This window comes from Rhinoderma darwinii, chromosome 1 (genome assembly GCF_050947455.1).
Source record: "Rhinoderma darwinii isolate aRhiDar2 chromosome 1, aRhiDar2.hap1, whole genome shotgun sequence".
In the NCBI taxonomy this organism is placed as follows: Eukaryota; Metazoa; Chordata; class Amphibia; order Anura; family Rhinodermatidae; genus Rhinoderma; species Rhinoderma darwinii.
In genome coordinates, this window is record NC_134687.1 from 65,925,331 (window position 1) to 65,950,395 (window position 25,065).

General features: G+C 40.3%; 1 protein-coding gene across 1 annotated transcript in view; it reads left to right on the forward strand.

The window, feature by feature from the left end:
• LIMCH1 (LIM and calponin homology domains 1) overlaps positions 1–25,065 on the forward strand; it is a 259,769-nt gene that overhangs the window by 159,087 nt on the left and 75,617 nt on the right. Inside the window, exons 5-9 of the mRNA XM_075859422.1 lie at positions 1,588–1,618; positions 11,453–11,563; positions 13,897–14,092; positions 20,630–20,882; positions 23,360–23,602. Of these exons, the coding sequence (XP_075715537.1) occupies positions 1,588–1,618; positions 11,453–11,563; positions 13,897–14,092; positions 20,630–20,882; positions 23,360–23,602 (834 nt within the window). The remainder of the gene's footprint in view (positions 1–1,587; positions 1,619–11,452; positions 11,564–13,896; positions 14,093–20,629; positions 20,883–23,359; positions 23,603–25,065) is intronic.

Sequence of the window (25,065 nt, forward strand, 5' to 3'; positions counted from 1 at the left end):
ATATTTTCTTCGCCAAAAGAATTTCTCTGGTTTGATTAATTGCTCTCATGCTGTTGAATTGATTTAAAGTATACCTATTGTCTGCCACACTCTTATTCAGCCTGGCACTGCCAGCTAAGCGCTAGCAACATTGTTTTATTTATACAGAGCTAACGTTTTATTCGGGTTTGTTTGTTTTTTTTCATCATAAACCTGTTATCGAAGGGAAATCTAATTCTAAGCCTAATCAGAAAATTTTTGCATGAACCCGTCTTTTTTTTCTCTCCTTTTTTTTTTTGCGTACATTGCAGTAATCCAAATTTTTAAGAAAGTTTGTAGTTTATATTATATGTATTGTATTTTTTGCATAGTATACTGGAATCTAAACTTCCCAACAAGGATTTAAAGTGATTTCAGCTTTCTTGTATTTTTTTCCTGCCTGAACTGACTCGGAGTACACTAGAGAAGAAGCTGGGCATGACAAATACTGCTCCTACAGAGCATGGCCAGCGACACCACATTTAAAATTTGGACACGTTAAAAAAACAAAAACCTCTGGATATTATTTAACCGGTTCAGGACCAGGCACCGTTTAGCTATTTTTACCACGTGTTATTTATACATCCATAACTTTATTTTTTGAGCTAGTGACATGATTATTGTGATGTTTTTTTTTTCAGGGATGAATGCAGGTTTCTTTTCGTATAATTTTTATACACATAATTTTGGCTTTTTAGCATTTTTAGGCTTATACTCTGAAAACACAATAGTAAAATAAGCTTTTTAGCTATTTTTTTTCCAGGTAATACAGGGATACCAAAAAATAGACTTTTGTTATGTGAATATCATTGTTTACCATCAATTTTGATATATTACATGTCTGTTTTAGGGAAATTGGGTCAGGGCTAGGGTTACGGTTACGAAAATGATAGGCGGAGGGATTTCATGTGTAGTTTTTATATTATTTATTTTTACTTTTATTTTTTTAATTATTATGGCCCGTCCGTCAAAGGTCAGAAAAGACCTTCGGGGACTTTATTTTTTTAATTTTGTTTTTATACTCTATACTTTTCCAATGTAATTGGTGCTGCACATCAGCCCCAGTTACTGGAGAAATCAGCCCTGTTATAGTGACTATGGTCACTGTTAGGGCTGTTCTGGGTCTAGTAAGACCCAGAAGCAGTCTCCTACTTTTGGCATCCTTGCGATCATGTGACCAGTCACATGACCACAGGCACCAACAACCGCTTCTGTCTTCTCTCCAGGGTCTCTGATTGCTGGGCACTGGAAATTCTGTTTGGTCAGCAAGCTTACACTCGCAGCGTCTATATACAGTCGGCGATCCTTAAACAGTTACAGAAAAAATCCAACCTAATAGTGAAATAATAAAGAAATAAGATAGAATGATAGAAATGAAAGATGATAGTTTCTCTATAATGTAAATTCCTTTAACCAAATGTTATTAATGTTCTCCTAAAACTGGCCAAAGGCGTTAAATTATTGTTGGAAGATCCTTTGACAATGTTATGTCTGTGGGGCCTGGCAGACGGTGCCCCAGAATTAAGCTGCTTGAATGTAGTCTAATACCATATTTTTTCCCACATGCAGAATCTCTGATTGCAGCAGAAAACTGAGAAATGTGAGTATATTAATCCTAAAAATGTGTGTTAATGCGCAACGATGAGATCTTTGTTGTGTAGATGTGTATGTTTTAGTGATGAGAACAATTATAATAATGGTATCTTGCGTAGTTCACACAGGAACTTGGGCACATAAGTACTTGGCTGATGAAACTCCCTGCCATGTTCTAGAGCAGACTAAGGCGATGTTCACATCTGCACTAAGAATTGTGTTCTTCTGTTCTGTCATAGGAGCAGAAAAACAATTCAACGCCGTGGCAGATCAGTTATGTGACAGGCAACGATGGCGTCCGGCGGCCCTCAGTGACTTTATGACTTTAATAGGTTCCTTCGGGTTTCCTTCATGGTGTCCGTGCTGTGCTATATTTTTCCGCCCTTTTTCTTACAGAATTTGCAGCTGAGATTTTTAGCGGAGCCTCTAACACAGATGTGATCTAGGACTTCTAAGCTAGAAGTCAATGTCAGACTTTACAGAGTGAATGTAGCGCTCACACAGGTGTGTGTGTGTGTGTGTGTGTGTGTTTGTATAGGGTTCCTTCTAATAGCAGGCAAGCGGGATTGTATCAGTAACCTTGCATGTGTATTATTGGATCTCTTCTGTTGCTAAAGGGAGCGTTATTAGGAATTTAGATGAATGTAATCTTAAAGTATTTTTTAGGGAATTACATAAAGAGTGATCCCCAGGGCATTGGTGTAAATTGGCAGCGTACCTTTTCAGGTGACTTTTCAGAATAAGATGTATTCTGCACTTATTTTATTTAGCAGTTTTCCCTTCTGCAGGCTTTATCTCTAATTTTAGGTTGTCCCTGAGCTAGTCGGTTGAGCCTAATGGCTATCATGTCTTCTATTCACTTGACACAGAGGAGAGGAGAATCTTACTCTCATATCTTTATCACATATATAGAAGCTGCAGCAGCATGGGAATGGACATCATGCAGCAGTAATGAGCAGTGTAGCTGAGAATCCACTACTGGTTTGAGATGTAATGCTTACTAGGGAGATGCTTCAGCATATCTGTGTCTCTCTGCCTCTCTCGCTCTTCTCCTGCTCCCTTCTCCCCCTCCCCTCTCTATAAACATCTATGAGCAGCTTTAACCTGTTCCCTCAGTGACCTGGTAGTCCATTTTGTCTTAAATAGACGTAAAACACAGTAAATTGAACAGTAAGAAGAGAAAAGGGGGGGGGGAAATGAGTAAGTGGAGACAGAGGATTTTTTTAAAAATAAGATACAGTATATTACAAAGTTTCTTATATTCGCTCGTACTATTGATTTATGCAGAGTTTGTTGAAAAGTTAGTGACCTTTTCTAGCTCCTAAACACCACTGTAGGATCTGTAAAAGGGCCCTCAAACTACCATGCCCTATTTATAATACTGGCATCTTTTTATGGGGCAGAGTGGCCTGCTACCTCTGCACTCCTTATAGCTATACTGATCTTGGGAGGACCCCAAGGTGTTCTTCTTTATTGTGACATTTTATTTGCTACAAGTATTATGCATTTGCTACTTGGAATTGTTGGGTATAGGAATGAAGTTGGGAAACCCGGTTCTAAATCTTGTCAGTTTAGTGGACAGCACTTCTCACACACATCATTTGATCTGATTGAATTCTTTCAGGCTTGCTTCTTCTCTGGCAGAGCATTTCTGACAAAAGAATTACACTTCTGGTGCCTGATCTGGAAGAGATTAGAAGCCGCCCATTCTGGCAGCAGAAAAAGTACTGTACAAATGGAACTTGCCAGAAGCTGAGTAATTATTCCTTTGCAGTAAATCATATTAAATGATGTGCCATAACTCGCCTCGTAGGGTTCATTGGGGCAAACCAATTTTTAAAACAGAGCCAGCGTCAGTCAAATTTATTCTGCCTTGCAAGGCGGGATCCTGACTGAGCTGTCATACTCTATGTAACTTTTCATAGTGGATTTGACTTTTTCTCTTTCAAAGCAATGTTCACATTTGTCAACAGGAGGGTTTTTTCTAAAGGATTGAGCACTAATCCAATTGACTATAATTCTCTGTTGATTTATGCCAGGAGAAGCACTAATGATTGTAGATGTGTGCTGGGAACGGATCGCTGTGTGTTGTATCTGAATGGCGAGATTCTCCAGGCAGTAGACAGGGCTGCTGCCACGCTTGCTTCCAACTATTGATGTTTATGGATGTTGCTTATCTTAACCACTAGAGATGGCTAAATTATCAAGTTCACAATCTGGTAACAATGAGTGCAGGTGAAGAGGGGAACACATCATTTATCCAAAAAATGGCGGGGGTCAAATAAAATTTAAGTTTGTAGTAACTTAAAACAGAGCATCTAGTTCACCCAGAGGACACACAAGACCTTTTATACATTTTAGTACATTATCTTAAAGACGTTGTATTGCGGAATTTCTCAACTGCACTATAGTTAGCAGTAGGTTGGGGTCACACACCTGCATCGGTGTGGGCTGGTGTTACTTGTATGATGCACATTGTGGTATTCAATCTATAATTTTTGCATATTTATTTTTTTCAGCCATTGTATATCCCTCGAGGTTTTTTTTCATGCCTTTATGTATGAGAAACTGATTTGGGGTGTTTACAAATCTCTAGCCCTCTATTGCACCCAAAAATGCATGTACTTTTGAATTAAAAAGGTGGGTGTGTTCTGACATTCAAATGTACAATTGTTGCGAGTAGCTAGGGGGGGGCCACTGGGGCATGGGTGCCAGGGGGAGAAGGAGTGCCAACAAGCCACTTTGCCTTTTCCAGTGTATTAATATACAGTGAAGGAAATAAGTATTTGATCCCTTGCTGATTTTGTAAGTTTGCCCACTGTCAAAGACATGAACAGTCTAGAATTTTTAGGCTAGGTTAATTTTACCAGTGAGAGATAGATTATATAAAAAAAAAAAAACAGAAAATCACATAGTCAAAATAATATATATTTATTTGCATTGTGCACAGAGAAATAAGTATTTGATCCCTTTGGCAAACAAGACTTAATACTTGGTGGCAAAACCCTTGTTGGCAAGCACAGCAGTCAGACGTTTTTAGTAGTTGATGATGAGGTTTGCACACATGTTAGATGGAATTTTGGCCCACTCCTCTTTGCAGATCATCTGTAAATCATTAAGATTTCGAGACTGTCGCTTGGCAACTCGGATCTTCAGCTCCCTCCATAAGTTTTCGATGGGATTAAGGTCTGGAGACTGGCTAGGCCACTCCATGACCTTAATGTGCTTCTTTTTGAGCCACTCCTTTGTTGCCTTGGCTGTATGTTTCGGGTCATTGTCGTACTGGAAGACCCAGCCACGAGCCATTTTTAATGTCCTGGTGGAGGGAAGGAGGTTGTCACTCAGGATTTGACGGTACATGGCTCCATCCATTCTCCCATTGATGCGGTGAAGTAGTCCTGTGCCCTTAGCAGAGAAACACCACCAAAACATAATGTTTCCACCTCCATGCTCGACAGTGGGGACGGTGTTCTTTGGGTCATAGGCAGCATTTCTCTTCCTCCAAACACGGCGAGTTGAGTTAATGCCAAAGAGCTAAATTTTAGTCTCATCTGACCACAGCACCTTCTCCCAATCACTCTCAGAATCATCCAGATGTTCATTTGCAAACTTCAGACGGGCCTGTACATGTGCCTTCTTGAGCAGGGGGACCTTGCGGGCACTGCATGATTTTAATCCATTACGGCGTAATGTGTTACCAATGGTTTTCTTGGTGACTGTGGTCCCAGCTGCCTTGAGATCATTAACAAGTTCCCCCCGTATAGTTTTCGGCTGAGCTTTCACCTTCCTCAGGATCAATGATACCCCACAAGGTGAGATTTTGCATGGAGCCCCAGACCGATGTCGATTGACAGTCATTTTGTATGTCTTCCATTTTCTTACTATTGCACCAACAGTTGTCTCCTTCTCACCCAGCGTCTTACTTATGGTTTTGTAGCCCATTCCAGCCTTGTGCAGGTCTATGATCTTGTCCCTGACATCCTTAGAAAGCTCTTTGGTTTTGCCCATGTTGTAGAGGTTAGAGTCAGACTGATTCATTGAGTCTGTGGACAGGAGTCTTTTATACAGGTGACCATGTAAGAGCGGTCTATAATGCAGGCACCAAGTTGATTTGGAGCGTGTAACTGGTCTGGAGGAGGCTGAACTCTTAATGGTTGGCAGGGGATCAAATACTTATTTCTCTGTGCACATTGCAAATAAATATATATAATTTTGACTATGTGATTTTCTTTTTTTTTTTTAATATATATAATCTATCTCTCACTGGTAAAATTAACCTAGCCTAAAAATTCTAGACTGTTCATGACTTTGACAGTGGGCAAACTTACAAAATCAGCAAGGGATCAAATACTTATTTCCTTCACTGTACAGGTCTAGGGCAAACTGAATCTTCTCCCCTGCTGAAGGAAAGCATAGATACGGTTCTAGCTACTAGGGTAGCAGGTAAACAACTGCTATAAGGAGGTGAGGTGCAGTTAGTGATGAGTATGGATGATTAAAATGGATGAAAATTGGATGAATGGATGAAAATTAAATGCAGATCACTATGAGACCATGAAAAGAGCAAAAGACATAGGGAACAAAATAATCTTAAAGAGAGCCTTTCACCTGCCCATATATGTGCAGCTGAGTGCGCCATGTAATAGGCAGTGCTGCACAAACCCTGTCTCAATTTACATTTTTTTCCTACCCTCCTCCGTTATTTAGATATCGTTGCCATTATATTTGGGGCCTGATATGTAAATAACCCCCAGAACTGTCAATGGGGTGCGTAAATGGCAAGGGGGTGAGTTGCTATTGCTGTGACACTGTCCAATGTGATATGGATAGTGTCACAGCTGCTTGTGCTGTGTGAACTCTCTCGCGAGATCACAGAGTCTTTCCTTCTCTGTCTGACGAGATTGAGAGGAGAGCGTGCGCACGGACGCACAGCGACGCCGCCGCATGGAACAGAAGAGGAGAAGAAGAATGTGAATTCTTCTGTTCAGTGGTGCCGGGAGTATCATCGGCAGTGGATTTGGAGCTGTGCGCGCAGAGATTGCGGGAGATCACAGGCTTGTCGTCCTTGTCTGCCGAGAGCTGAAAAGTGAGAGCATGCGCGCGTGCACAGCTCCGATGCCGCTGCGGACGATACTCCTGCCACCACCGAACAGAAGAAGAATAATTCACAATCTTCTTCTCCGCTTCTGTTCGGTGGTGGCAGCTGAGCTGTGTATGTGTGTGCGCGCACGCTCTCCTCTCCATCACTTGTCAGACAGTGAAGAAAAGACTGTGTGATCTCGCAAGACAGATCACACAGCACAAGCAGCTGTGACACTGTCCGTAGCTGATGGGTCAGTGTCACAGCGATAGCAATATGCCCCTTGCCATTTACAGGCCCCATTGACCGTTCAGGGTGTTATTTACATATCGGGCACCAAATATAACGGCACCGATATCTAAATAACGAAGGAGGATAGGAATCAAATGTGTGGTAGGGTTTGTTCAGCACTGCCTATTACATGCTGCACAGAGCTGCACATGTATGAGTAGGTAAAAGGTTCTCTCTAAGCCTTTCCTGTCTTATTCGAGCAGAGCCCCATTCTAAGTTTTGCTATGCGGCCCCATGGTTACTTGTTATACTGGTTACACCTCTCGTGGTTGACCATTATTAATTATATCCAAGGTGGTGCCACCCTATTAAGATACTAGAAATAGTCTAGATTGTTTGAGGTGACATAATCTTGATCAAATCCGAGTATAAATATTTTAGGAAAATAATGGAGAGAAGATGCTACAGCTCGGTTACCTCTAGCCGTGACTTTGACTTGTGTAAACCGTGCTATCTTCTGTAGAGGGGTGCTCAGCACAAATAGATTCCTATTGAGGAAGTTTATGTTGTAATGATGTAATTGACAGAACATTACACAGCAGCTGTTTAATATTGTCAAGTTGTGTGAAATTCTTCCACATTTGAGGCTGCATAGACATCTCCAGCCTGTCTATCCTAAGCCCTATGGCACCAGCCTGTCTACTAGTAATGCACCTTCCATTTCAGGTATGCAGGCCCTGACTTTCCTGGTACTTACTTATTTTTACTTGCCATCTTATCGCTATATTACGTGTAGGCTGGCACTGGATTTTCAGCTGCCTTTTTAATTAACCAGCTTATTCCATATAACATAAGTTTATGTTTTCTGCCTGTTCTTATTTGTTACATCTGTCCCTATTGGTTAAAAGGGGTCAAATACAAAGTTTTATAGTGAATCTCCACCTTTTATTATCATCAGCATTTTTAGGTTCAAACTTCTGTGCTGATTAATTTGTCTATATATCTTTATAACGGTCGGAGCTTTGTTTTTCTGATACAAAGCTCCAAAATTCTCTTCATAGACATATATTTAAAAGAACTATTCTGGCTGCCTGCACTCACCACTAGAGGGAACTTAGGGGCTTGTGTATACGTTTTTATTATGGAGTTACATGTATAAAAAGTATGCAGTAATCTCTGAAGCTCCCTCTAGTGGTGGCTGCAGAGAGCTATCATGTTATCTTTTACATCTATTTGGAGGTCTGATCAGAAAAACGGACTTCCAACCACTATACAAATATATTAAATTAATCAGAGCAGAATTTTGAACATATTTACATTAAAAAAAATGTACTTAAGGATGGACCTTAACTTTAAGCCTTCAAAGAACACAACTGTATTACAGATTCATGTTGTACAGACCCATAATACAGCAGCCATAGAAATTTATAGGCACATACTCTACCTCCAATTTTATAAAATGTATATAGAATATGTTAGAAAAAACCTGGTGGTGTGTACCATCCTGCGGCGTATTATAGAGGTGCCACAAGGAGCACCTATAGGTCCGTAATATGGAACATTAGGAACTCCATGTGCTGGCGTACAGGCTCCATGCACACGGCCTTGCTGAGGCCTTATGCTGATTTTTCTATTAGTTCTAATATAAGATGTTTAGTTCTAAAAGTAGTCTTATCATTTTTAGCGAAACATTGCAAGTGCCAAGTGAAACTCATCGTCTTAATTTTCTTAGTGTAAATGCCATGACGTCCACAATCTTAATAGGAAACCGTACAATCTACATTGGGAAAGGGTGTGTTTGTGTTCTGTATAAATTATCTTAGGGAAACTTTAATCAAATATATATATATGTTCTATAATTCCATGAGAAGGGTTTCAAGTTTGTCTTCCTTACAGTGTATAGTTATTATGCTTCAGCTTCATTATATCTCTGGCCAGAGACAGAATGATAATTTTTTTAATGATGAAATCTGAATTTATTAGCATTTGGTTGTTACTGATTAAACGTCATTTTGATAATCGCGTTTAATTAGCTCTTAGACAAGAAAAGGCTTGTATAGCAACGTACAGTATGTGAGCAAGATTTACAACTGTGGGAACGATATTCTCCATATAATGTGTTCCTATTTATCAACGTAGCAACAGTGAAATTTTGGTACGCTTGGCAGATGTTGACAAGTTCGTATTTGTGGTCTGAAAGACCAATTTAGAAATACCGATAATGGTAACGATTATAAATGATGTATTGTGTATACATAAAAATTATCTGTATCATTAGCTGTATAGGTAAATGTCACTTATTTTACATTTACAATACACATGCCGCAACGGATCACCTTGGGTGTCAGAAATTGTGGCATTTGTACAATCATTATATAGATGGTAATGACCATGAGAGACCTGGAACAACTTTTCAAATCACCAATTTTGTCTGTGGTTGGGAAAATTGCTACTTGTAAATGTCACTTAAGACCGCCCATGTTATTGACTGTAGCCTGTGATGTGTGTCTATAAGCTTTTCTGTGAGGTCAAAAATCTATGTCTACTGGTGGATTGTTTCCTTTGGGCTATTCATGATTTGGTTGTGTATGAGACATATAAAGCTAAGACTGTCCAAGGGAACAATACACCATGAAATAACATTGTATAGAAACCAGCATATAAACAATAGAGCGGTCTCCGGAGAAACCAGAAATTAAAGCGTACCTAACTTAAACAGTGTAGCTGAGAATCCAGCTCTAGCGGTGACATAGAAAGCTTACCAGAAGCTGCAACACATCTGTCTGTGTTTTTCTCACTCTGCTACTGCTCCCCCTCCCCGCTCCATAGACTTGCATTTGCAGCGTGTCTGTCTCTTTCTCTCCCTGCTCCCTCCTCCTGCTCCCCCTCCCCTCTTGACAGAATTGTATTGGCAGCACGTCTGTGTCTTTCTCTCCCTACTCCTTCCTCCTGCTCCCGCCTCCCATCTTCATAGACTTATATAGGCAGGCAGTGAAGAGACACACTGACCTACTGCATCCCCTCAATTCTGCTATGTAAACAGGGATGGACTTCACTTGACAACCAGGGGTGGACAGCAGATTACAGGTAGGGAGATACCTAGTGACCGTAACTTCACACACAATTTACATGCATAAAACAACTAAATTTAACAGTAAGTAAATTAAAAAGTTGATCTTCATCAGGTTTACTATAAGATTAGCATAAGTTGTTTTAAAAGTTAGTGTCCAAGTTGGATAACAGGTAGAGCACATTAGAAAAACTAGGTGAATAAGTAAATGGAGGATGTTGGAAGAAGGTCCTGCACTCTGGAGTGGATATGAACTCAGTGGTACACGAACTGTAAGTCCTGATGAAGTAATGGACACTGGCCAGGAGGGGAGTATACAGTCACATAAAAGACCCATATTCAAGAGTGTATGTGAAGTTGTACCAGCTCCACCTTGTCTTTAAAAGGGTTGTATGAGACTATAAAAACATATCATCTTTGTCCATAGGCTGTATCTGGAATTACAGCTCAAAATTCACTATAATGAGGTTGAGCTGCAATGCCACGGACAAGAGTTTTGTTATTTCTGGAAGAAAGCAGACATGTTTTTCTATTCTTAGGCAATCCCCTTAAGATACATATTGAAGGATTATGTAATATCTCCCGTAACTCCTCCATTCTTTTGGATGAAATTGATTCCATTGAACCAGTTTGATGCAGGGGTAGTGCTGTCAACAAGCGAACATACTTTCTGGACTATTGGAAGCTGGATTAACGGACTCCTTGCTTTCCTAAGATAACTTCCTCAGGTTGTTTCTACCTGTACACTAGAGAGAATTCTGCAATTATTATTTTTTTTGATACATAGGACCCTTGATGTCTTCATTAGAGGCTTCAGTAATGTAACATTTATAGGATAAATACTTTCACTAGTATTCTGCACGTTGTGTCCATGCTGGTGCCCCCTCGGGACCCTGTGACTTATTCACTATCTGTGCACTTCTCTCAACCAGTCTGCCTGGGCGGTGCAATAATTGCTTGATAAAGTGGTATGAGTGGTGTCGACACGTTGACTTCCACTGAGAGTCAAGCTTATCAAACTTGTTTGAAGGATGAGTTTGACCTAGACTGTATACATTCCCCACCCTTCCTGTTCAGTATCATGTACACCAATGTGATCTATGTAAACCTTGTGTAACGCCATCTGCAGCACATAATGGAATAATGAGCAGAATTGTGTTTTGCCAGTAATTCCCATGCACCAGCCCTAAAACATAATGTTTTATGCTATACTGCTGGCAGCATGTCATTCATCTGCACATTTATCCAAATGGCAGACAATGGTGTGAAGTCATCTTACATTTTATTCTTCTTAATAAATTCCTGATGTTTCTAGGATTACTTACGGTCATATTCTATTCTTCTTTTCCTGGTTGAATGTTGAAGCTTCATAAATCCCAACTTTGTTTCAAACATTTATTATAAATTTGATTTTCTTTTTTAATTGTTTTTTATATCTATTTTTTTTTTTTTTGCTTCAGGTACTAGTCACTGTATATTGGCTTGGGAAAGCGGCCAACAGCTGTGCTTCCTACAGTGGAAATCACTTGGATTTAAAGGAGTTTGAGAGTCTGCTGGCACAGATGAGAAAGGTATGGTACGAGTAAGTCAAGGAATGAGCGCCAATCCAATGAGTTATATTAATAAAGAAATGAGACTCAATTGACCTGTATGCTTTTTTTTCTTACAAGATGGGCTATTATTCCTGCATGATTATTATGACTTGAATTATATACAGACTGTTACCTGTGTAGCAGATCTAGTCTGAATGTCTTATCCTGCCAATTCATATTCTATTGCAACTTAAAGGTCGACCTAGTAAAAATATCAGCGTGACTGTGAAATGTCCAGAGCAGCCACAATTAATCAATATTGCAGATACAATATAAGAAAAGTGCGATTTGCCAGATTTTGTAGATGAAGTATTTCACCCGGAGGAGGGGGATCACCCATATTTAATGGAAGAAGGATCCTGCTGGCAGGATAATGAAAAGTTATACAATTTTCCAATAAACGTTCTGTTTTAAATCCTTGCGATTTTCAAGATCTCTGCTTGCAGTCATTCAATAGGAGCCTTTATTGTTTACTCCCAGGTTAATAACAATCTGTTCTGGTCATGTGATGGACACACAGGTGCTTGGCTCATTACCGTACAGTTATCAGAGCTGTGTCTTGTAACGAGCCGTGCACCTGTGTCCGTCACATGACCATGTTCAGATATTTATCGGGTGGGAATAAGCAATGAAAATTTCTATTCAATGACCGGAAGCAGAGATCTTGATAACCTAAAGGAATTAATACCGAAAGTTTATTGGAATTTTTTTTTTTTTCCTAGCGAAGCCTCCGAACCCAGATGTGAACGGAGCCTAACCTGTTTTTCTTTTACGGAAGCCATTATAGGTTATATGGCATGCTTTAATTTGAAAGGTTATGATGTAAGGTTAAGTGTAAGCTCGCACATACTGTAAATACTGCAGATTTTCCGCAACGTATTTCATTGCGGAAAATCCACAGCATAATACAGTAGCGGCAAACGCTGCGTAAATGATGAGCGGAAAAATGCTCAGAAATGGACCTGCGGTGCGTTTTTTTTAATCCGCAGCATGTCAATTGTATTTGCGTAATCTCTTAAGTAGCAGATGTTGCGATTTTTGCAGCGGAAAAGTTGCAATTCTACCACAAAAATCGCAACTCAGAAAAAAACAATTTATGCTTACCCAGAATTCTGTGCTTCTTCATCCAGGCTGGTTTACTGGGATGGCGTTTCATCCCATGTGACCGCTGCAGCCAATCACAGGCTGCAGCTGTCACACTGCAGCGGTCACATGGGATGAAACGTCATCTCAGGAGGCCGGCCTGCTGGATGGCAGAGAGATGTGTCGCCATGGCTGCGTAGGTATGAAACTTTCTTTACTTTCAGGTGCAGTTTTCCGCAGCGGACATTCCGGACAAAAAACTGCACCACAATTTGTGCGGGTTTTTCGCTCAGAATTACCTGCTACCGCCAGGGCGTATACGCTGTGTAGTTTTATACATCGTATCCGCCCCCTGTGAACATAGCCTAAATATGTCTTATGTTGCTGTGATGGCGTCCAATAAGTCCAGACTGTACTTGCGGATGCTTTGCCTGTGCACTGCAATGTTCCTGAAGAGAGGATTTGATGGATCACAAACAAATACCTTGAGGGAAATAAGTGGTGACATAATTCTTGTGGGTTTTTTTAAAATTTCCTTGCCTTTCTTTAGAGCACGTAGTGGTAGCTGGAAGACTGGCATGGGGCACGGATAATTCACATTTTGTATATGGATGTAAACATCTTGCGGACATCACTGGTCATGAATGACTCCCTGTTAGACTCGGCCCTCACAATAACGAGCTCCCACAAAGCAGACGGGTCACTACATGTGTCTGTATTTTGCTTTTCCTGTCTGTGCTGTTCTCTATGTGATGCTGGAATAAACAAGGCTTTTATTTGAGAAGAGTGGGTGTTTTTACTGACCTTTCCTCCAAACCATTCCCTCCTTGGCTGAATACTGCTTGCCCTGGGAAAAATGCAGCAAGACTAGACGGTCAAAGGCGACCATTGTGCTTCTACTCAGAATGTGTGGGTCAGCTAAGAGTTCTTGGTCCCCTGCAGTTATGAACTGGAAGAGACTAAACTGTTTTTATGGTTTTTTATATGTTTAGCACTACACGGTCTCTTGAACATCCTTATTAACTATTGAGCCCCCGTATTTATGTGAACATTTTAAATATACATTTTGCAATTGTTGCTTAAGTGACTTGCAGATTATTTCCCCAGTAGTATAATTTTTCCTCCGTCATACACCTTCACCATTGTTCAGATATAAGTGCGCTAACAGCCTCTGCAATCTGCTCTATGAATCCATTTTTTTAAATTGTTCTCATTATTATTTTTTTTAGGAAAATGAAGAGATTGATAGTCCTAAAAGAAGCATCCGTGACAGCGGTTACATAGACTGCTGGGACTCTGAGAGAAGTGACTCTCTATCCCCCCCAAGGCATGGACGAGATGATTCCTTCGATAGCCTAGACTCTTTTGGTTCTCGTTCACAACAGACACCATCTCCAGATGTTATTCTGAGGGGCAGCAGTGATGGTGAGTATATGGTGTATAGCTGTAATCACGGCTACAGGGCATGGCATGAAGTGTAGCTGTTTGTGGTAGCAGTGTAATATCTATATGCTATAAAAGATTATGTATTCAGTTAGGAACTGAAGTTTTTTTTATGTAGGACGCATATTTATCATATAGTTCCCTAATGTTCCATATACACCGTTCAGCCATAACATTGAAACCATTGACAGGTGAAGTGAATAACATTTATTATTATGTTACAATGACTCCTGTCAGAGGGTGGGATATATTAGACAGCTAAATTTTGCATGGACATAAAGGGTCTGAGTACTTATATAAAACTTATATAATACTTCTGTTTTCACTTTGTTATTATAGGGTATTGAGTGCAGAACGATGGTGAAAAACTTAAAATGTTTTTTATTTTAGCACAAGGCCTCAACATAACAAAATGTGAAAAAAATTTAAAGGGACTGAAGAGGAAAGGAATTCATTGTACCTAGTCATAAAGTGGTTACAATTGTATCTGGTCTAGGAAAGGCTCTCTAAACTAAACAGCCTGTATGCCAGACTGATACAGTGTAGCAAACTAGCAGAGAGATCTGTGCGGCTGTGGATGTGTTTAGCTCACAGAGCATTGTCTAGGGTAGTCTGAGTAAAATTGTAGTCCATTCTCAGCTTAGGGCAGGAGTAGATATATATATATATGGGCTTGCTGTCTCTGAATGCAAACAAGAAAGTTCTTATTTATTGACCGTAAACAAAGATCTTAAAATGTTGAGGAATTGAAACCGAAAGTCGATTAAATAATTGTTTAAAAGCTTTCATTTATACCCAGATTAAAGTGGATGCTGTTAGCTGAATATCCTGCTCTATCTAGGGACAGCATATTACAGCTAAAGGGCCGTACTCCTAGAAGTTAAAACAGCACAAACATATTTTTTAGTTCTGAGTCTGCTGTATTCATGAGGGGAGCGCTCCCTCCGCCGTTCAGACTGGTGATTGACAAGCTGCGGTGTATATGTGCCAGTCACCGGATGGGGAGCGCTCCCCTCACAAATACAGTGGACTCTATATAACTCTATAACTATATAAGCTGCTATATTATTTCAGCGCTCCTTTTAGCCAACCGGCACAAAATGTTTTGATGTCATTTTGAGTAGTAGCAGTTCGGTCCTGTAGCAGCATTATGTGGTCCTTTCATTGGGCAGTATATTAAGTTGACAGATCTTATTTCGATATAAAAGAAAAACCTCTTTGTTATGGCCACATCCAAGGCGGCTTTTTAATGCTACCACGATTTTTACAGAAATTTTATCAAAAGTGATCCTGCAACTTCCATCTTTGTTGCTCAGGCTCCTTTCACACTACTGTTATAGTACGTTTAGGACTCTTCCGTCAGAGGAAGAGGTGAATGAGAGTCCAAACGGAAAGCATCGCTTCCATTAGAATTACCATTGATTTCAATGGTAATTCTTTTGCATCAGATGCTTTCCATTTGCCTCCGTTCACTAGGTTTTCATTTTTTTTTTTCACAGAAGCACTAGTGCTGCAGATTGCACTTTTGCTTCCGTCAAAAAAACGGAGACCTAGCGAACGGAGGCAAATGGAAAGCATCTGAAACAAAAGAATTACCATTGAAATCAATGGTAATTCTAATGGAAGCGATGCTTTCCGTTTGGACTCTCGTTCACCTCTTCCTCTGACGGAAGAGAACTAAACGGAGTTTAACGGTAGTGTGAACATAGCCTTACTATACATTTTTGGTAAAGACATATAGTGATGGCAACTGTGTGTTATGCAAGTAGTCCATGGATTTGAATGTAAAATCTGAGGCTTCAAAATTGGACACTTTAGATGTACATATAAAGAAATGTAACCATTATTCTGTTCTGAAGTCTATAAAAAGTTCTATACAATTACATGGCTATTCTTGAGTACAAGAGTTGTGTCAAGAGACCGCATCTAGGCCAGATTATATTGATAACTCAAATACCTGCGCTTAAAGAGGCTCTGTCACCACATTATAAGTGGCATATCTTGTACCTAATGTGATCGGCGCTGTAATGTAGATTACAGCAGTGTTTTTTATTTAGAAAAACGATCATTTTTGAGTTATGACCTAGATTAGCTTTATGCTAATGACTTTCTTAATGGACAACTGGGCGTGTTTTACTTTTTGGCCAAGTGGGCGTTGTGCAGAGAAGTGTATGACGCTGACCAATCAGTGACCAATCCGCGTCATACACTTCTCTCCATTCATTTACACTGCACATAGTGATATAGCTATATCGCTATGTACAGCCACATACACACACATTAACGTTACTGCAGTGTTCTGACAGTGAATATACATTACCTCCAGCCAGGACGTTATGTGTATTCAGAATCCCGACACTTCGCTAACGTCTCTGTGAGATTTACAGCAAGGCAAGATTACGCTGTAAACTGTCATTTAAAACGAGATTACGTTTGCCTTGCTGTAAATATCACAGAAACGTTAGCCAAGTGTCAGGATTCTGAATAGACATCACGTCCTGGCTGGAGGTAATGTATATTCACTGTCCGGACACTTGAGTAACGTTTATTTATGTGTATCTGGCTGCACATAGTGATGTAATAAGAACACTATCTGCTGTGTAAATGAATGGAGAGAAGTATATGACGCTGATTAGTCACTGATTGGTCAGGGTCATACACTTCTCTCCACAACGCCCACTTGGCCAAAAAGTAAAACACGCCCAGTTGTCCATTAAGAAAGTCATTAGAAAATAGGTCATAACTCCATCAAAAATGATCGTTTCTCTAAAAAAAAAACACCTGCTGTAATCTACATTACAGCACCGATCACATTATGTAGAAGATAGGCCACTTATAATGTGGTTACAGAGCCTCTTTAAACAAACAGCTTCCAGGCACCTTTTACAGTTCTAGGGCTGCCTTATATTTACTCAGAATTTATTTGATTTGTGCAGACTAAGGCCACATGCACACGAACATATTTTTTTCCTCCCGTAAATACTGGCGTAAATACGGATCCTTTGTCACACGTATTCGACCCGTATTCCACCAGTATTTACGGACCCGTGCCCGTAAATACGGGTCCGGTGTCACCAGTATTCCACCCGTACTTACGTACCCGTTTTCTCTGCACTAATCGGCAGCCCCTTCTCTTTATCAGTGCTGGAAAGGGAGAAGGGGAAGCCCTTTCGGGCAGAGTTTCCGCAGCGATTGAAAGTAAAAGAAGTTCATACGTACCGTTGTCTTGGTGACACGTCCCCCTTGACATCCAGTCCGACCTCCCTGGATGACGCGGCAGTCCATGTGACCGCTGCAGCCTGTGATTGGCTGCAGCGGTCACATGGGATGAAACGTCATCCCGGGAGGCCGGACTGGACATAGAAGCAGGTAAGTTAACTATTAATACTATTAACTCCAGCGGTAGTCACTGTCCCAGGTGCTGAAAGAGTTACTGCCGATCAGTTAACTCTTTCAGCACCCTGGACAGTGACTATCCCCTGACGTCACCTAGCAACGCTCCCGTAATCACGGATGCACACACGTAGCCACCCGTAATTACAGGAGCCCCATATGGGCCTGCTCAGGCCGTAATTACGGCCTGAAATAGGACATGTTCTATATTTTTCAATGGCACAGTCACCTTCCCGTATGCATACGGGAAGGTACCCGCGGCCAATAGAAGTCTATGGGCCCATAATTACGGGCCGTAATTACGGCTCGTAATTACAGGGAATTTTAAAAATTTAGGCCTCATGCACACGAACGTAAAAACGCCCGTAATTACGAGCTGTAATTACAGGCCCATAGACTTCTATTGGCCACAGGTACCTTCTCGTATGCTTACGGGAACGTGCCCGTGCCGTTGAAAAATATAGAACATGTCCTATTTCAGGCCGTAATAACGGCACGTGCAGGCCCATAGAAGTCTATTACGGGTGGTTACGTGTGTGCACCCGTAATTACGGGAGCGTTGCTAGACGACGTCAGGGTATAGTCACTGTCCAGGGTGCTGAAACAGTTAACTGATCGGCAGTAACACTTTCAGCACCCGGGACAGTGACTACCGCTGGAGTTAATAGTATTAAAAGTTAACTTACCCAGAACTTTTCTTCTTCTTCTTCTTCCTCCAGTCTGGCCTCCTGGGATGACGTTTCATCCCATGTGACCGCTGCAGCCAATCACAGGCCAATCACAGGCTGGAGGCCGTAGCGGTCACATGGACTGCCGCGTCATCCAGGGAGGTTGGACTAGATGTCAAAAGAAGGACGCGTCACCAAGACAACGGCCGGGGTACGTATAAACTTTTTTTACTTTCAACGCTGTGGAAACTCTGCCCAAAAGGGCTGCACCTTCTCTCTATCCCGATAGAGAAGGGGCTGCCGATTAGTGCAGTGAAAACGGGTCCGTAAATACGGGTGGAATACTGGTGACACCGGACCCGTATTTACGGGCATGGGTCCGTAAATACTGGTGGAATACGGGTCGAATACGTGTGAAAATGGACCCGTATTTACGCGAGGAAAAAAATATCTTCGTGTGCATGGGGCCTTAATGTGTGACATTTTGGTGCATCCAGTAGTGAAGTCCTAAACTGCCACCTTTTTATTTTGTGTTTTCGTATAGTATTTCAGTCAATTCTTCTTTTTTTTTAACCACTAAATTGAAATTATTCAAGCACCATTATAAAGGGGAGCTATTGCCTTTGACTCATTACTAACATTACTATAGGCAAGATATATTCTGTCAATCCAGTTAGCGATCACTGCAGAACAGTTTATATTCTCAAAGGGAACCTGTCATGTGATACATACTGGCTGACATGCAGCATGTTATAGAGCAGGAGGAGGTATATATATATGTAGGTTTGTGGGAAAAGATTCAGGATAACCTATATTTTATTGATCTAAATCCCGGCTCTCTCTGGGTCCAGTGATTGAGCACTATTTCTGTATGCGCACTTATACAGGGAAGGCTGCCAGACCATCCACTGGACTCATGCACCCACAATCAGCAGGCATTCATATAAATAAAATACCGGTTATCCTGAATCTCCTCTCACAAAGCCATATATATATTTTTTATATATATATATATATATATATATATATATATATATATATATATATAATTAATTAATTACTCAGCTCCTCATTTCCCTTTTACAGGCAAATAAATAGAAGTGAGCTGCAATAAGCAAACACAGCCCATAGACAAGAGTGGTGCTGTTTCTGGGGGGGGGGAGGGGAGGGAGCAGGCCTTTTTTCTTTTCCCCTAATTTCCTTTCACCCCTTTAAGACTGCACATACTAAAGAGCTGGATATGCACTCAAAAACAGAGACAAAAAGGGTGCTCTTTTGAGTGGCATGAAATAACATATATACACAGAGTGAAAATAACACCCACCTTCCAAAACTGACAACATTTTTATTGTGGAATACTTTTTTTTTTTTTAAAGAAAAGTTTATAAAAAATATTGTGCTGTTTTGCGTATACAGTTACTACGCAGACCTATATGTCTCCATGGTTACAGACTACAAACAAACCCTGTGTAGTCTGCAGTCATGTGTTGCTCCTTTCCATCTGTCGCTCCCTTCCATCTGCGGTCTGTAGCCTTGTAGGAAGAGGGAGCAAAGTTGTCTCTTAAATGTTGAGAAGATAAAAATATTTCAATGTCGCATAGTATATAAGATATTTATTCTATATTATATATACATCAGTAATTTGCTCTCTTTCTGACTGTGGTCTGTGGTTTCTATGTATTTGTTTCTATAAAGAATCCATAGTGTGAAGTTCATCACTTGTATCTGACACCGTAAACTCATTAACTCTATAAAACTCCAACTTTATTGTAAACTATTTTAAACTTTGGCCACTCTTTCCAAATGCTTACACAACATTGTAATGTCCTCATTAAAGCAGCAGTGGCCAAATAGAGGAATGTAATAAAGTTGAAAACTGCTCAGAAAACAAACAAGCAGTGGAGGAAATAAGACCTAGTGTATATATCTGAAGATCGAGGATTGAGGCTTGGCAGGAAGGCTTGCTAGGATACCCGACATGGAAACAAAGCAAGGTTAAGTGGTTTTACTATAAATCTGCCCACACAAGAGTTGGGTTTCAATGTTGACATTTGCTCAAAACATAGTGAAATATTTAGAAAGCACTTATGTCGATGGCCTGAAAAATGAGCTCTAAATATGTTCGGCAGGAGCTGGAAGGTCTGACGGCTTTAACAAGTCTCAGTATAAATTCTGACAGATTACTTGGAGTCCATGATAAATCTGGCTCCGATCGAAGATTCCATTGACATACCTTATATAACATCTTTAAAATAACCTTCTGCATTCTTGTGTTCTTTTTCACTCTTATATACAAGGGCTACTTCCTACAGGTTTTTTTTTTCGGCAAAGTCTACACCCCCAAGGCAGATATGAAGAATGGGAATTTTGCAGTAGACCTTACCTTCTTACCAATAGCTCAATGTGTGTAGAACTCTGTGTACTCATCTTTTTTTTGTATGTGACCTTTCATGTTTAGGAAGGGGAAGCGATTCAGAGTCTGACTTGCCGCATAGACGACTACCTGATGTTAGGAAAGATGATATGTCTGCCAGACGGGTATCCTTTGGCGAAAACAAAATAATAGTGCCTTTTAACCAGTACCTCCCCAACAAAAGCAACCAGACTTCATACATCCCAGCTCCCCTGCGCAAGAAGAAGGCTGAAAGGGAGGACTACCGGAAAAGCTGGAGTACTGCAACATCACCACTAGGTGGAGAAAGGCCTTTCAGGTAAAAGTTTACTACCATTACCCCTGGGACATACTTTCTTCAAATTCTATTTCTATTTACAGTTATGTCTGATACTTGTAGTACCACTTATCACCAGCACTGGTGCCCAATACTTTAGAAAGATTAATGTAGTCAGAAATAGATGAATAATAGATTAACGTAATAATTTTTGTTTGATTTATTACGTTTATTCATCTTTTACCTAAGTGTGAAGTGAAATAAAATCCTTAAAAACCATTTTAATTTTTTGCAATCTAAATGGGTCCAAAAAGTCTGTGCTGATTAAATTCATAATATATTTTTAAAGTCATCAGAGCTCAGGTTTTTTTTTTAAGAAGGAACTCCAAACTCCTTTGCATAGGCATATAGTTTAATGACAAAACTCTGGCTGTCTGCAGCTGCCAGTAAGGGTGCTTGAGAGCGAACTGTGTGGAGCTCCAGCCACTGTATAGATTTACTAAGTGAAGAGGTTGCAGTTGCACCCAAGCCCCAGTTCCGGAAAGTGCCCAAGGGGCTTTCTGTCACTTAAGAGGACCGCAATGTACTATTATTGGTACATGGTGGTCGCTCGGGGGACCATGGTAAAAGTTTTGCATTGGTGGCCAGGAGCCAGTAATGGCTCTGATCTTTTGCACAACCCTTGTTGAAAACGATGTAATAAACCTTAACTTTCCTTCCCTTCTGGATTCTACTAGCTGTAAGGATGTAATATAACAACCAAAGAAACCAGACTTCAAGAATAGTGGTGACTTCCTGGAAGTCACACTTTTTTGACAATCTGGCTTCATTTTAGGGAAAATCATCCAAAACCCATTTATATGTCTGGTTTTAAAGTTAACTATTTATGAAGTAGCCTGGTTCTATAATGTAGCAGAAAATATGGCTGTGATGTATGTTCTTTTTCACTGTAATATATGACCCACCGTATAAATAGATTATTGCTTCCCGTCCCTGTAATTTGAAGTCCAGATTGTAGAAGTGGTAGAAGGCAGGAATTCTATTGTGATTTTGGAGGCATTACAGTAACATATGTAACTAGCGAAGCATTGAACGCATCTTCGAGGTGACTTCTTTGGTTCCGTTCCAGAAGCTTTATGTGGAGAGGCGTAGTATTCTATAACATGTAACACATTTTTCTCAACAGCAGACCTCTGTGGCATGCAGACAGTTTAACATAAACCATGTCCACATGGTTTATAGAAAAACTGTATTCAAACAGAGTCTTGACCGGAGTAAAATTGAGCCCTCTTAGATTTATTATAACTGTAAGCACTAGAAAAATAGATAGTTGACATAGTTACTTGCTGATTTATATTTGACTAATGCATTGAGTTATTTTGTAGATATTCAAGGTTTGCAAACTTTTTTTTTTTTTTTTCCCTCGCTGGCTTTCCGGTCTATTAGTTTATACATGATGAATATATTAGGCTGGTTTGACAATGATACTGGTAATCCCTCCAAGTCAACTCTCTAGGTGGTCTTATGAACATATGGTATAAAATGGGACAAATGTAATATCTTGAAGCTTAAACCTACCCAATTATTTAGGTGGGATTACCGTTAACCCTTTTATTTAAGCCCCTACCTCCATGTCATACTCAAAGTGTTTCAGGATACTGAGATTTGTAGGTTTGTTTGTCAGGGTATTCACACTGGACACTGATGGTTGCTTCTGAAGCTATTGAAAAAAATAAAAATAGGGACTTTGCAGGGATAAGGATCAAAAATATTCCTCCTAGTTCATTAGTTGTGGAAAGGAAATAACTGGTGAACACTCATGACCATCATCATTCCAGTGTGAAGACCCTGTAAAATAAACTCTCAACACGATGGCTTTTTGGACCTCAGAGTGGGTAATATGGGGATGGATATTGGCGTTAACTGCAGTAAAACCTGGATTTTTAGGTCTTTTGTGGAGCTAGGAGTTAAAGCAAAAGTATGCATTGCTGACTACAATTGGAGAAATGAGAAATTATTCTGATTCCAGCTCCTAGTAAAATGGAAAACAACTTCCTACTTATGGCGTGAGTTCCTAATAACTGCCAACTGCAAATACGTCCTAACCTGCCTGATAAATTTTCTTTCGAACTGGCAGTACAGTGGCAAATGATCTTTTTGGTACCATAGTACCCACATTGGCAGCAAGAGCACTTGTGAGTATGGGTTATATTGGCCAAATAATCTATATGGTTCTGGGCAGCTCTAAGAGAGGATTTGGGAAATGAGGACACTTTCCTTTCATTAAAAAGTTAAGAAAATTTAGGTGTGGTATATCTTTACTAGTAGTTGTTCGCAATAATTGACTATAAATTTACACTTACAAGAATTATGAAGCAGGATCTCTATAAAGATTGTGTTACACCAGTCATATACAAATGAAATTAAATAAACCGTTAAAATCCCCATTAATGTGTAGTTTGTTCTTTACATTTGCGCTGCTCTAACATTATCGTTTTTAATATATGATAACTTATTAGCCCAAATCGCCCAGAAACTATTGAGGAGGAATATAGTGAGGGGCACAATGAGGAAGACGGGACCACTCTAGTGGCTCCCCTTAGAGGGCTTCTTGGAAAAGCCAAGAAGCTTAAGGAGCAGTTTGATCAACAAGAAGAGGATACGAAGGATCAGCCTGATCCGGGTGATGTAGAGGTTCGGAAATTAAAAAGCCTTCAAAAAGTCGGAATTAAGGTCATGCCTGCTGCAAAGCGATATAGCAGGTCAGCTACTCGTATTGGAATGCTTGTCTGGAGTTTGCGTTTTCTTGCTATTGTCTGTCTACATATGTGTGGAACTCGCTGCCTCGTATTGGAGCATGCGTACCGTGAAACTTGGAGACAGCGAGACATGTCAATGAATGCATGTGCACAGCTCAATTCATATAACCTGTTGTGAAATACGTCTGCATGTATTTTATGGCACTGTCAATGTAACTGTCAATTTATGTGAAAATAAACATAGTGTACCAAAATGATGGTTGTCTTTACTCACATTCTAGTACGTTTTTACTGGTATAATAGTAAGCTATTTCATTGTCATCTTCGGCAATGGTACTGAAATGATCTCCATTTGGTTTGCTTTGTTGAGGTGCTTTGTTAACCTCTTGTGGACCTTCTGAATGTATTGTTTGCTGTGGTCTACAGATAACCCTGCAAGGACTTGTAGATATATTCTGCAGAGTTGGCGATTTTATATGAATAATTGTGCAGCTGCAAGAGGGGAAACAGCTGTCAGTGACAGCTGATATGCCGAAGTGGTTTATGATCAGCTCTGCTTTCTCAGTTGCTATTTACACAGTGCTTTAAAGGGATTGTCTCATTATAGACAACCCCTTTAATATAAGAGCCGCTGCGTTGATCAGCTGATCATCTCTGGTCTGGCTCCCGAAACCCTCAGCACGCAGCTGTTTTGGCAGGGGAAATTGCCGTCAGATGCTTGTTTTCCCTGCAGTGGCCACAACAGGAGAAATGTAGCATTACATGCGGCCATTTAAATGAATGGCCATTCATGTAATACATGGACAAACCTGGTCTGCCAGAGTGAGACCTGCTACTTGTTAGAGGCTCTTCACTCTGACTTGTAGAGGGCGGTCCCGAGTGGGGGACCCCATCCTTCCTGTGTAATGTCCATATAACCTATTGGGGCATATGGAATGGGGTTGTCTTCATGAGAAAATCACTTTAATGAGTTCTGTGTACATAATATCTGATACATTATTCCTGCATTAATGTTAGTGATCACATAAGAGGTCATATAAACACCAGGATTCTGATAGGATTACAACACTGCTGAGAATAACAAGACACAAGAGTATCTATGAGTGAGACAGATGTGACACAGCAGCGCGGTTTTATCCTGGAACTGTGGCTCTAGTGTCATCTGCAATCACCTAATGCTCAAAAACCGTATTGTGACTTTTTGGATGTTAATCTTTATGAAAATGTTAAATAAAAAAAGCAACAACTTAAAAAAAGCAAAACAGCAATATATTAAATAACCCCAAAACTGAATTATCTGAAATATCTAAATCACGACACCGAAATCAAATTGCCTGATCTTACCCTTCAGCCCTGTCAGTGAATTCAGCGAATTGAACCTTTTTACAAGAGTCTGCAGTTTATCAGTGGTCTTACTTCTTCTTGTAGTCTGCTGATGGGTCAGAAGGGCAAGTTGTAGATTTTCA